The sequence below is a fragment of the Pantherophis guttatus genome, chromosome 8 (assembly GCF_059756535.1).
Source record: "Pantherophis guttatus breed Tessera chromosome 8, ASM5975653v1, whole genome shotgun sequence".
NCBI lineage: Eukaryota > Metazoa > Chordata > Lepidosauria > Squamata > Colubridae > Pantherophis > Pantherophis guttatus.
The window spans coordinates 15,245,769-15,258,605 of NC_142070.1; the positions used below are offsets into that span (position 1 = coordinate 15,245,769).

The window sequence follows — 12,837 nt, forward strand, 5'->3', positions numbered from 1 at the left end:
CTAGTAAATAAATAAACATATAAATAAAATGCTGAGAATGGAACAGGAGCCTCTGGGAGGCAAACTGCTCCCATTTCCATACTAAAATCTTTGGAAAAGGACAGAAAATGGCATTAGGGGAGTTAATTTCAGGCTGTTCTATCTATTTGCATTTGGGTGGATATTTTAAGAAAGAGGCTGGATGAGGCTTCATCCAAGATTGTATACAGTAGTGGCCAAAATTGTGGAAACCTTTTGGGAAAAGTGTATTTTCTAAAACTAGCTAATAACACAACTTTTTTTTTTCTGGAGTAGTACCATAAAATTATATATCAATGGAAAGATAATTTAATCAAGAATGTAATGCAATAACTTTTATGAAGGGTTTGCTATTAGAATAGCAGTTACAGTATAAAGAAGAAAAGTGAAACACATAGAAAACTGAGATATACAAAAATTATCACCATAGAAAAAATGAGATATACTGTCAAGGTTCGAAGTCGTCTCAAAATAAATGTCAGTTATTACTTAATTGGGTAACCTTTAGCATGAATTATGTCCTTACAGTGTCTTCCCATGGAGTGAACCAAGTCTTTTAGTTTTGCAGCTGTTATAATGTGAAACCAAGATGGAACGATTGCTTCTATTAACTGGGTTTTATTGCTGGGTCGCTTCTGACTAACAAGTTTCTTTAGTCGGCTCCATCAATTTTCAATTGGGTTAAGGTCTGGGCTATTCTCAGGCCATTCCAGCAGTAGAATATGATTATCTTGAATCTCAAAAAAAAAAAAAAAAAAAAAAAGTGGTGTTATTAGCCATCAAACCTCAAAAATACACTTTTCCCAAAAGGTTTCCACAATTTTGGCCACTACTCTACTTTAGATATTTTGGACAGGAAATGTTTATTGTTTTAATGTTTTACACTATATTTTATTTAATGTCTGTAAGCCACTTAGAGTTGCCTTGAATGAGATGGGAGGAATACAAGTTTCATAAGCAATTAAAATAAATAAATAAATTCGTTCTCAGGGAAAATGAACTGTAGCGGCCATTGCTAAAGGAGCAATAGATTGCTGAAGTGTGATTTAATTTTTGCACTGCAAATTCCTCTTAACACAATGACAGTTCAATTCCTTCATAGGACCAGTCGCCTAGAGTATAATGCATTTATTGAAACAGTAAAACCAGAAATTGACTAGGTGGACAAAGACTCCACTTACGCTCATTAAATTTCTGTTAACTGTTCAATAGACTCTCCTGGAATTATAACTACCCTATAATGAATATGGCTCATTCAGCCATTATTGGTGACTGTTGCTTGTAGAAACTCAAGGTGCATGACAAAAAAATAAAAATAAAAATGGAAAACTCACTTGAATGACCAAAGAAACTTTTCACCCTCTTTTCTGACAATAGGCTGTGGGTTCTATTTGGGTGAATCCATTTTTTTTCCCTTGCAGTCAATATCTTCTGTTTTTATTGCAATTTTTTTTCTATTTCTCTCCCCTTCCCCACCCCCCCATTCAGCAGTTGCACAAAAAGTGAATGAACAGATTAGCAGCCAGGAGATGAAACTGACTTTGCTACAGAAGAAGGTTGACAACATTTCAGTCATCATGAGAGACGTGAGCCAGAAGCTTTCCTCTCTGGAAGGCAAAATCAATGAAGATAAGAGCCAAGATTTTCTAAAAGGTAAAAGAAAGAAATTAATGCAATCACTCACCTATTTAAAAGTGCCAAGAAAAGAGCAAGAAAGGGGGGGTCAGAGGGGAGGAAGAAATAACCAGCTCTTGCTGTTGCAATATTCCATATTCTGCAAAGAAGTCTATATTATTTAGTCCTTCCTTCCTTCCTTCCTTCCTTCCTTCCTTCCTTCCTTCCTTCTTTCCTTCCTTCCTTCCTCCTTCCCTCCTTCCCTCCCCTACTCCTCCTCCTCTCTCCTCTTCCCTCCTCCTCTCTCCTCCTCCCTCCTCCTCCTCCTCCTCCTCCCTCCCTCTTTCTTTCTTTCTTTCCTTCCTTCCTTCCTCCTTCCCTCCCACCCCTGCTCCTCCTCCCTCTCCCTCCCTCCTTCCTTTCTTTCTTTCCTTCCTTCCTTCTTTCTTTCCTTCCTTCCTCCTTCCCTCCCACCCCTGCTCTTCCTCCCTCCCTCTCCCTCCCTCCCTCCCTCCCTCCCTCCCTCCTTCCTTCCTTCCTTCCTTCCTTCCTTCCTTCCTTCCTTCCTTTCTTTCATCACAGGATATGCTCCCAACCACCAGTAGGGATACGATTCAGCCAACAACGCTCATAGTTTGCAACCGCATTCTACCCCTGCTAACTATATGCAGGTTTTTATTGTGTTTTAAAATGCATGAAATACTGATATGACCAGAGGTTATACTGGCGCAAAAGAAATTAGTGTGGACAGGATACACAATGAAGATACTGTCTTCTCCTGATTTTCAGTATTACTTGCATATTTTTCAAGCCAGCAGCTCATTTTCCTGCTGGGCTGCTTTGAAAAGCTCTTCTTACAATATGAACAATCCAGCTGATGAGTCAGTGCATTGTATGAATGGAAGAATAAGGAAGGATCCTATTGCAAGCTGGCTTCATGTGATGCATGTTAGATAATGGATGCTTATTCTACTCATTCAATAGTATGGTTCTTGCTGGTCGCAGTGTTATCGCTATCAGTGATAACCCGTAAATGAAATTTCTGGAGTCATTGACATGAACCAATTAAAATGCATAAGATAATGCAAACATAGAATTTAAATTTAAAATTTCTGTTATGGTTGATATTGTGATACGAACTGGAAGAGCTTTGGATTGTTTGGTTACTCGGCTCTTCCACATGCCTCCTTTACGGTCTTCGAAGACTGAAATGTGCCAGCTTAGAAAGCATTGGCAAAGCAGAGATTGCCTACATAATGGTATAATGAAGGAATCAATGCTGGATTGTCTTCTTCATGATTGAGAGCTAAAGCTCTAGGTTGCTTTAGGATCATAAGGTCATAGAATCACAACCTAAATGCATTAAATCATTTTTCAATGTAATCATCTGGGATTTTTTTTTAAAAAAAATGGCTATAAATATAACAACACTGATGCTAGATAAACATTGTCAAGGAGAACATTCCATTTTGAGGATGCCATCACGGAGAAGAACCTCCTTCTGGTAGCCACTTAATGCCCTTCATTTGCATTTGGGACATCTTGAAATTGTACTTTTAAAGTCTTGAAAATATAACTTGAGAAGGCAGGGATCCAAGCAGGGATCTTCAAAAGTTAATATAAGTGCCAGAAAGAGATTTGGCCAGGAAAAAAAGTACGAGGCCTATCCAATCCAGAACGTGACTAGTATCCTTTATTTTTATTGTTCATCATTTGCAAAATTTGCTGCTAAATTTCCATTTTTGCCTGAAATTATTGCCATTTCACTAGCAGCAGAGTTTGAATAAATGACATGCCTTTGAGCTCACAACAGCTATTAGAAGACATCATGATAAATTATAGTCCATTTCTGGCTTGCCTCTAGGATTGTTAAACTCTGAATGTTGCACTTAAACAATGTTGCTTTAGCCGTACTGATATTTACACCTTCTCTCTTATTCATCCCGTCCTCTCTCTACCCTCGGTGTATTTTATTGTTACATGGCACTCTTGACATTTAGGTATAGGTTCCATATCTCGTTGAATATTTCCCATTTCCTTTTTGCTTCCTTTTCATCCATTTCTCTAATCCCTTCGGGTTAATATGTACATGTTTGGTTATAATGTGCCATTAGAGAAGTCATGTGCAGTATTTCTCCACATCCTTTCCACATTTTTTTCGTGCACATTAACCCATAATAAAGTTGCAATCATCACAAGGATCATGCAAAATTCAGTATGTTAGGTCCTAAGTAGAGACTTAGATACACAATGCATTGTGTATCACATTGATACCTAGGCATTGAAATTAATGCCTAAATTTCACAATCTAGGATTCTATTCAATAAAGAACTCCTTTTCTGTGTTCTTTGTTTCCCAGTGAAATCCTTATTATGACCAAGCTTATTTTTCTTTTTCTTCCTAGTGTTACCGGTATATCTAGAATGTATAGCATGTCAGACTGCACTCTAATATACAATTACACATAGCATACACTCCCTATGAAATTTATTTTATTCTCCTGATGTTGTCCTTTCTATTGGAGATGTCCAGAAACAGTGAAACAGAATATTCAGCATTCCAACATAATTACTGAAATATATTAGTGCTACATTTAGCACAGAAAGACGCTGCTTTCATTTATCCATGTTTTCCCCTTTTTATTGCAATCCACTTAAACAAAGTTCAAATCTGCAGATTCTGATCAAAGGTCACTGCATAGTACATTGTTGTTGCAAACAAAAACAAGAGTCATTATCTCTGAATTGTCAGAATTATGACAACTGTTACAGGAAGAACTTTGCTATAAATTGTTAACCTCTAAATGTGGAGGATATTGTGACAGAGATACTGTTAATCGTCCCCATAATACTCATTCTTTAGTAAAGGTAAAGGTTCCCCTCACACATATGTGCTAGTTATACCCGACTCTAGAGAGTGGTGCTCATCTCTGTTTCAAAGTCGAAGAGCCAGCGCTGTCCGAAGACGTCTCCATGGTCATGTGGCCAGCATGACTAAATGCCAAAGGTGCATGGAACGCTGTTACCTTCCCACCAAAGGTGGTCCCTATTTTTATACTTGCATTTTTTACTTGCTTTCGAACTGCTAAGTTGGCAGAAGCTGGGACAAGTAACAGGAGCTCACCCCGTTACGCAGCACTAGGGATTCGAACCGCTGAACTGTTGACCTTTTGATTGACAAGCTCTGTGTCTTAGCCACTGAGCTACCATGTCCCGTGGAAACATTACTTACATAAAAACTCCTAACAATACTGCCCTTATAAGTAAATGCCCAATGGCACCAGTCTTACAAGGATATATCCTAACAACTTACCACATATCATACTATCTCAGACATTGCCATTACAATGTAACAATGCTTGTCTCCTGTCTTCTAAGACTTATATTTATTTTGAATGTCGGTCCACTACTTAATAAAAGGATTAGAAATCATGTGAGTCCACCCAGAGAGAATTTATGAAGGTTCGGTGAGGTTTATCAGTGGCTGAAACGTTCTGAAGAGTTTCTTGTTCCCTTTGCTCCAGGGACAATCTATTCTGCAGGATTCCTACATTTTTCTTTTTAAGTCCAAGGATGTCTGTAACTCTTCCCTGTTTAAAGGACCCTTCTATCCGTATACAGTATATGAGCTGTATTTACAAAATTGGGCCATTAGAAGGGAAGAGCTGCTTTTCAAAACTGAATTTTCTTACCAGGTTATGTCAGCTTTGTCCAGGAGGCAAAGCTTCAATGCACTCTTAATCTGCCAAAGTTTCTCTTTTATTTTGTTGTTGTTGTTAGTTGTGCAGTCATGTCCGACCCATCGCAACTCCATTGACTATGTTCCTCCAGGCCTTCCTGTCTTCTACTATCCCCCAGAGACCATTTAAGCTCACACTGACTGCTTCAGTGACTCCATCCAGCCACTTCATTCTCTGCCGTCCCCTTCTTCTTTTGCCCTCAATCTTTCCCAGCATTAGGCTCTTCTCCAGTGAGTCCTTCCTTCTCATTAGGTGGCCAAAATATTTGAGTTTCATCTTCAGGATCTGGCCTTCTAAAGAGCGGTCAGGGTTGATCTCCTCTAGGACTGACGGGTTTGATCGCCTTGCAGTCCAAGGGACTCACAGGAGCCTTCTCCAGCACCAGAGTTCAAAGGCCTCCATTCTTTGGCGCTCAGCTTTTCTTATGGTCCAACTTTCACAGCCATACATTGCAACTGGGAAAACCATATCCTTGACTATACACACTTTTGTTGGCAGGGTGATGTCTCTGCTTTTTTAGTAAGCTGTCTAGTATATGTCTTTGATTTATATTAGTTATTTATGAATTGCATTGCCCCTACCACCAGTGTTCCTATATGAAAGTGTTGCAATCTTTCCATGATCCATTCCCCTTGCCTTTGAACTGCTTCCTATATGGATTCCGAGAGTAGTTGTTCTTCAGAATAAACAGTTAATATTTCTTCAAAATTGCTCTACAATGTAGCAGCATCTTTGTCCATCAAAAAAAGTCTTATTTCCCAACCTGACCACCTCTTTCTACTGAACTCTCCTATCCCCTAATGCAGTGTTTCTCAACCTTGGAAGCTTGAAGATGGGTGGACTTCAACTCCCAGAATCCCCCAGCCAGCGCTCCACCCATCTTCAAGCTACCAAGGTTGAGAAACACTGCCCTAATGTAAAGCTATTTTTAGGGTCCTTCTCTCTCCATCTTCTTCCTGTGACTCGGTGACGCTTTTGTAGTTTTCAAATAAGGTCTTAGTCTGTTACTCTGGGGTTGTGGCATAATCAATCTTGGGAACAATCAAGAGAAAGAGACCCAGGAAATGCAAATCAATAGGTGAGAAAGTTTTCATTACCATTATTGATTACCTGGATGCCAAGAATTTGAATGGAACGATGACCATAAAACTATGCTACACCTGAGTTCACGGGTTAGTTGCCAACCTTCCAATGTATTGAAGTATAAAATCAGAGTGAGTTGTCCCTTTTCAATGTCACTGGTTTCAACAAGGAAAGACTTAAATACATTGTCAATCTTTCCCATCAAAACCGGTGAGACCTTATGGTTGGCCTGAGAGTTTCGATGGAATCTTTTCAGTTTTGTTAAGGCCTTGCTCTTAAAAAAAAAAATTCCTATTCACATCTTCATTCTAAGGTACGTGTGCGTGTGCACAAACACACACACACACACAGAGGCATCAAAATCATACAACCTTTGGAGTCCACTAATTTGTCAATTCCCGTGGCTTCACAAATTCTGATGTCTTACTTCGCTTGTGATGGCAGATTCTGCCTTTGTGCTTTTTTTTTTTTTTTGCCTTTCTGTTTTCTGACCATATTAGATTTATGTCTTCCAGGCTCCCAGTGGATCTGTCATGCCTTCTCCATTTGTTTTGTGCAACCTTCCACCCTATTTTCAAAGCTGACCTTTGCATAGCTTAACACAACCTCGGAATTGTCCTCATCCCTCTTCCCTCCCTGCTCTTTATCAAAAGTCAACTAGAGAATTAACTGGGAGAGAAGGAGAAATAGCTTCAACAAACCCTGGTATGGGGCAGAGGGTTGAGATTTAGCTACAAACTCAATGAAGAGACCTAGCTGGGAAGAAAGGACAATGAGCATTATTCTCCATGTTCAATCTGAGCATCCTGTATCCAGAGGATGGATAAAGGTTAATGGTTCTTGGGAAAATGGTGCTTTTGCCAAGCTATTTATTTGTCATTCCAGGTCTGGGGATTATTTTTTTTTTCCTGCCATAGTTTTCTCCCCTTTTGGAACTCCTTTAAGCAAGTGGAACATGGGAAATATTTTATTATTGTATTTTTATTACACTCCCTCACCCCCAAGACTTCATGGTGGGTCATTGCACCCTGACAATCAGGCAGGTGGGGCTGATGGAGCGTTTGGCATAAAGTTATCCAGAAACTGTGAGATGGAGACTTCAAGCTGGGTCTGTCCCGTTCAATTCTCATCTCTTTAAAACACTGATGTCTGTAAAAGAAGGTTTAACTCAAATTCATATAGGCTCAAAAGTTATCTATTTCTTCCCATTGGGAAGTTGTTCCCAAGTCAATTGTGACAGAACTTCACAAGGGTGTCAGGGTTCCAAGTAACACATAACATTTAATAAGAACTCCGAGGCAGGCAATTCCTTAAAGAACATTTTATTGGGACATATCAAATTGTCCCAATAGATAGGGACCAGAGGTGGGTTTCAGCAGGTTCTGACCAGTTCTGAAGAACCGGTAGTGGAAATTTTGAGTAGTTTGGAGAACCGGTAGTAAACATTCTGACTGACCCCGCCCCCATCTATTCTCTGCCTCCCAAGTCCCAGCTGATCGGGAGGAAATGGGGATTTTGCAGTAACTTTCCCCTGGATTGGGGTGGGATTGGAGATTTTACAGTATCCTTCCCCTGCCATGCCCACCAAGCCATGCCATGCCCATCAGGCCACATCCACAGAACCGGTAGTAAATTTTTTTGAAACCCACCACTGATAGGGATGCAGTGGCTCGGTGGCTAAGACACTGAGCTTGTCGATCGAAAGGTTGCAGTTCAGCAGTTCGAATCCCTAGTGCCGTATAATGGGAGCTCACCCCATTACTTGTCCCAGCTTTTGCCAACCTAGCAGTTCGGAAACACATAAAAAATGCAAGTAGAAAAATAGGGACCACCTTTGGTGGGAAGGTAACAGCATTCCGTGCTCCTTCAGTGTTTAGTCATGCCGGCCACATGACCATGGAGACATCTTTGGACAGCGCTGGCTTTTCGGCTTTGAAACGGAGATGAACACTGCACCCTAGAGTTGGGAATGACTAGCACATATGTGCGAGGGGAACCTTTACCTTTTTATCAAATTGGCATGATCCTGGTGAAAAACCAGCTCTAAGTGCTCCCTGGTTTTTCACCCAATTAAAAGTAAAACTTTGTCACTTCCCCTCCCCGAGTCTCCAGTCACATGGTCCAATCAGCATACAATCCAGGCACCTGCACCAACATCCTTGCTTCCCAGGGGAAAGAATTTTATTTAGGCTACAATACCCCAGCTATCTCTACACCCACTTTCCTGGCTCCTTTGCTCCAGGCTGCGTCAGCCCTGAAGCAATGAGAAAAGAAACCTCCCTAGGGAATTACAAAAGGAAAATGGCCCCAGTTTGACCAACTTCAGGGTTGACACCTGGATTTCTTAGTAGTCATGACCTAACAAGCTGCTGTAAGAATGATCAAGATAATGTCCATGAAATGCTTCAGACTCTGTAATTGTCCTGCTTTTATGGTGTTTGTACAACATTCCAAGAACATTGCCCATTAAAATGTTTTTGTCCTTGCCCTTAGATTAGTGTGCTGAAATAAGAAAAATTAGGCTGTGCTTTATAATATCAATGAAATCTCAATGCTACAGGCTTTTTTAGAAGCTACCCAGATAAGGAAGCCTCAGGTTAGAGGCTACTTATTCCACTTATTTTGAAATCTTGTAGTAGATTGAGCCCTTCGGACATCAACACCTGTGAGATTATTCTTTCTTTTTAGTTGAAAGTGGCCTTCGCGAAGCAATTAGTGCTTGTGTAGTTTCTTGAGCTAATTAGCACTTATTAAGGGTTTGAGATTGATCCCCATAGGACTTGCCTCGGTTTTGATATCACATGGTCGCAAGTTCTTCCTTATATTCCAGTTAGTTAAATCTTTCATTCTTCGTTTTTCTTGCTCCGTTAGATTAAAATTATGTTCTTGACACATAATTAACCATTTCTTCTGCTTATTGAGAATAGCTTTTCAACTTTAGTCAAACTCATCCATTTTAGGTGCACATGTATCAGTGATGGGTTGCTATCGGTTCACCCCAGATCGGGCGAATCGGTAGCGGTGGTGGCGGGAGGCTCTGCCCACCCACCCGCCCGCCCAGACATTTCTGCGCATGTGCAGAAGCTTCTGCGCATGCGCAAAAGTGTTGCATGTGCGTGCGCTCACGCGTGTGCTCACGAGCGATCGGTTTTGAAACCTGCCCCTGGCATGTATGTAGATTAATATATACATTGCCATATTTGTCTTTTCCACCTGGTAGAACATCATTAAACCTATTTCTGCGTATTCCCTTCTCAAAAGATATTCATCAATATTAAATATGCTGAATCGATCAAAGTCGGGTGCCTTCTTTAATTAGATCTAATTCATCTAAATTACACCTCTTCAGAGTATATCTTAATTCCTTATAATGCTGGACTGACAAAGAAGATTTCTCATACAGGCTGGGTAAAAGTGCAAACAAGTAAATAAACATATCACTATTTTGTGTTTACTTGCCTACAAGCAAGGCAGTTGTCACACATATTAGAGGTTTCTCTGGGTATGTATTTCTCTTTCAGCCAAGAGGGATTTTTACTTAGGACATTTAAGGCAATTACAGCAGCCTCTGTCTTATCTGTAAGCCCACTGTCAGGGTTCCAAGTAACACCCCCAACGAAATCAAACTCCGAGGCTTGAGTTTCCTCAAAGCTAATTTTTATTAGAGATGTCATATTGGCACATCTGTGAAAACCCGAATCTGAGAGCTTCTGGGTTTTCCTCACCCAAGAGAAAGTTCAAGTCCTCACCCACACGTCCATCACACGAACAAATCAGGTGCCCTCCGGAACAGAAGATACGTCCTCATTCTTCTCAGCACAGCTGCAGGGCACATTGGCCTTGACTTTCTAAAAGAATTCTATTTTGACTACATATCTTCTTCACTCCATACAATCCCCCCTCCCATTTTCCACAGTAGAATTTGTGGCAGGCCTGAAGCCTGAAGGCACAAAAGTAGAAAGATGGCTTCCAGGTCTGACACCCACAACTTTTCTTTGCATTCAATGAATTTTGTCAGTTGAGGCAGGGATGGCATATAGTATTGTGGTGTACAGGGTATAAAAAACAAATGGGCAAACTGCAGGATATATTTCCCTTCTCACAAGGCATGGGCATTGCCCATGAAACTGGCCACCACCTCATTCACTTCCATTCCATTAATCCTATATCACTAAGACAAGAACAAGCAGAACTGGAGGGCAGAATTAAGTGTGTCATCAGCTTAGAATCATTATGTTCTCACAAGCGACCAAGTCCAATCCCTCCTGAATTCCCTTGACTCTTCTCTGGTGCCAATTTAGTGTTGAGTTGACCAGATTCTTCTGTATAGGCTTAAAAACATTTTTTATGATGCAATCTAAGATGGTCCTGATTCTTTGCACCTGACAATATCATCTTTAAGATGACCCTCAAGTTCTAAATTATTCCACAAAGGTAATCATGTGAGCTGAAACCCTGGTTCCCATGTTGTGGAAGAATCAGAATCAGAAGAGAAGAGAAGAGAAGAGAAAGGGACCTTGGAGGTCTTCTAATCCATCCCCCTGATCAAGCAGGAGAAACTATACTAATTCAGACAAGTGACTGTCCAGTCTCTTCTTAAAAACCTCCAGTGATGGAGCACCCATGATTTCTGGAGGCAAGCTGTTCCACTGGTTAATTGTCCTTACAGTTAGGAAGTTTCTCCTTAATTCGAGGTTGCTTCTCTCTTTGATTAGTTTCCATCCATTGTTCCTTGTCCTGCCCTCTGATACTTTTCCAGTCTTTCTCCTAGAAGTTAAACTTGCCCCAAATTAGAACAGAGTTGGGATTTTGGTGAACTTTTTAAATTAATTGGATAACATCAGAGGAACTTTGGCATCCTCCACTCCTTTGGGCCTTTTAGAATTTTATGACATTTAATATAGACATTCTAGAGCAGTGGTAAAATCCAATTTTTTTCCCTATCAGTTCTGTGGGCGTGGCTTGGTGGGCGTGGTGTGGCTTGGTGGGCGTGGCAGGGGAAGGACACTGCAAAATCCCCATTCCCTCCCCACGCCAGAGAGAAGGATATTGCAAAATCTCCATTCCCACCCCACTCTGGGGCCAGCCAGAGGTGGCATTTTCCGGTTTTCCAAACTACTCAAAATTTCTGCTACTGGTTCTCCAAACTGTTCAAAATTTCCGCTACCAGTTCTCCAGAACCTGTCAGAACCTGCTGGATTTCACCCCTGTTCTAGAGTCATGTACACTACAGAGAGTCATACGATTATGTTGGGATAAACATCTAAGAAACAAAGAGATAATAAACAAAGAGATGCATGAGAAGGTTTTTACCGGACATTGCCACAGCCCTTTTCAGGTGTTTTGCTAATGAACTGATTGAAACCTGCGAATGCTGTTGTTGTACTGGCTGAGAATTATGGGTCTTGGAGTGCAATAGTTCAGGAGAGTGCAAGATTGAGGAACGACTACTTTTAAGAGAGCAACGGGAACTGTCCAAACTAAGGACAGTGGCCTTATAGGTTAGAAAGATAAGTAATGTAAGCACCCAACTGCTTCTAATGGAACAGAGAGGAACGGCTGAAGAATCAAAAGCTAAATCCTATTATCATAAAGACAGTTCAAACAGAGAAACCCCTGGATGTGAAAATAACTAGAGATAGATTCCTAGAGGCTCTCAGGATTAGGCAGTTGTTTTTTTTTCTTTTCTGATTATCATTTCAAAGTGCAACAAAGAACTTCATTCTAGGCTATATTATGAAGGGGCTGTGTGTGTGTGTGTGTGTGTGTGTAAACCACTGCTTCCCAGTTCTAATCCTAAGGAAAGAATTTCAAGGTCAGTGTCCAGGCTTCGGCCGGCTGCATAGCCGTAAATCTCTCTATAAATTCAGCTGGCACTCATTGGAGCCAGCAGTGGAAGAGTCAAGGATGAAGCTCAGCCGGATAAATTATTGTTATTGCCCTTACAAGACGCCGGTCATAACAAAGAATACCCATTACTGCACCGTACAGTCATCCAGCCTCAGCATTTAAATTTCACATCCCTTGCCCTTGCTCTCTAATGCGGTAACAGATTTTTGCTCCTTATTTGACAGCCTTAAAAGTGGAGGCCCAGTTCATTTTGATAACGGTCCTGTCAGGTCTCTCACTGTTCGTTTCCATCCTTGGCAACTTTAGCCCTCCCATGCACTCTTCCTCATTTTTATTTAAAAATCTCCTTTACGTTAACTTTGAAGGAGCCCGGCAGACTCATTCCAAATAAATGAATCTTCACCTGTAAAATTTCTGTCTGCAGTTTTAACATTGCAGTTTAGAGAATGATAAATTAAAAGCATTTCGGTACTATTGATGGAAGATCTTCCTACCCCAACCCCCCAAAGTAGGTGATGGAATATTTGGATAGT

General features: G+C 40.7%; 1 protein-coding gene across 2 annotated transcripts in view; it reads left to right on the forward strand.

Moving 5' to 3' along the window:
- MMRN1 (multimerin 1) overlaps nt 1–12,837 on the forward strand; it is an 82,891-nt gene that overhangs the window by 51,692 nt on the left and 18,362 nt on the right. Inside the window, exon 5 of one of the 2 annotated variants that reach the window (XM_034440482.3) lies at nt 1,507–1,671. In XM_034440482.3, coding sequence (XP_034296373.2) covers nt 1,507–1,671 — 165 coding nt within the window. The remainder of the gene's footprint in view (nt 1–1,506; nt 1,672–12,837) is intronic. The other variant, XM_034440483.3, reaches the window with a different exon arrangement.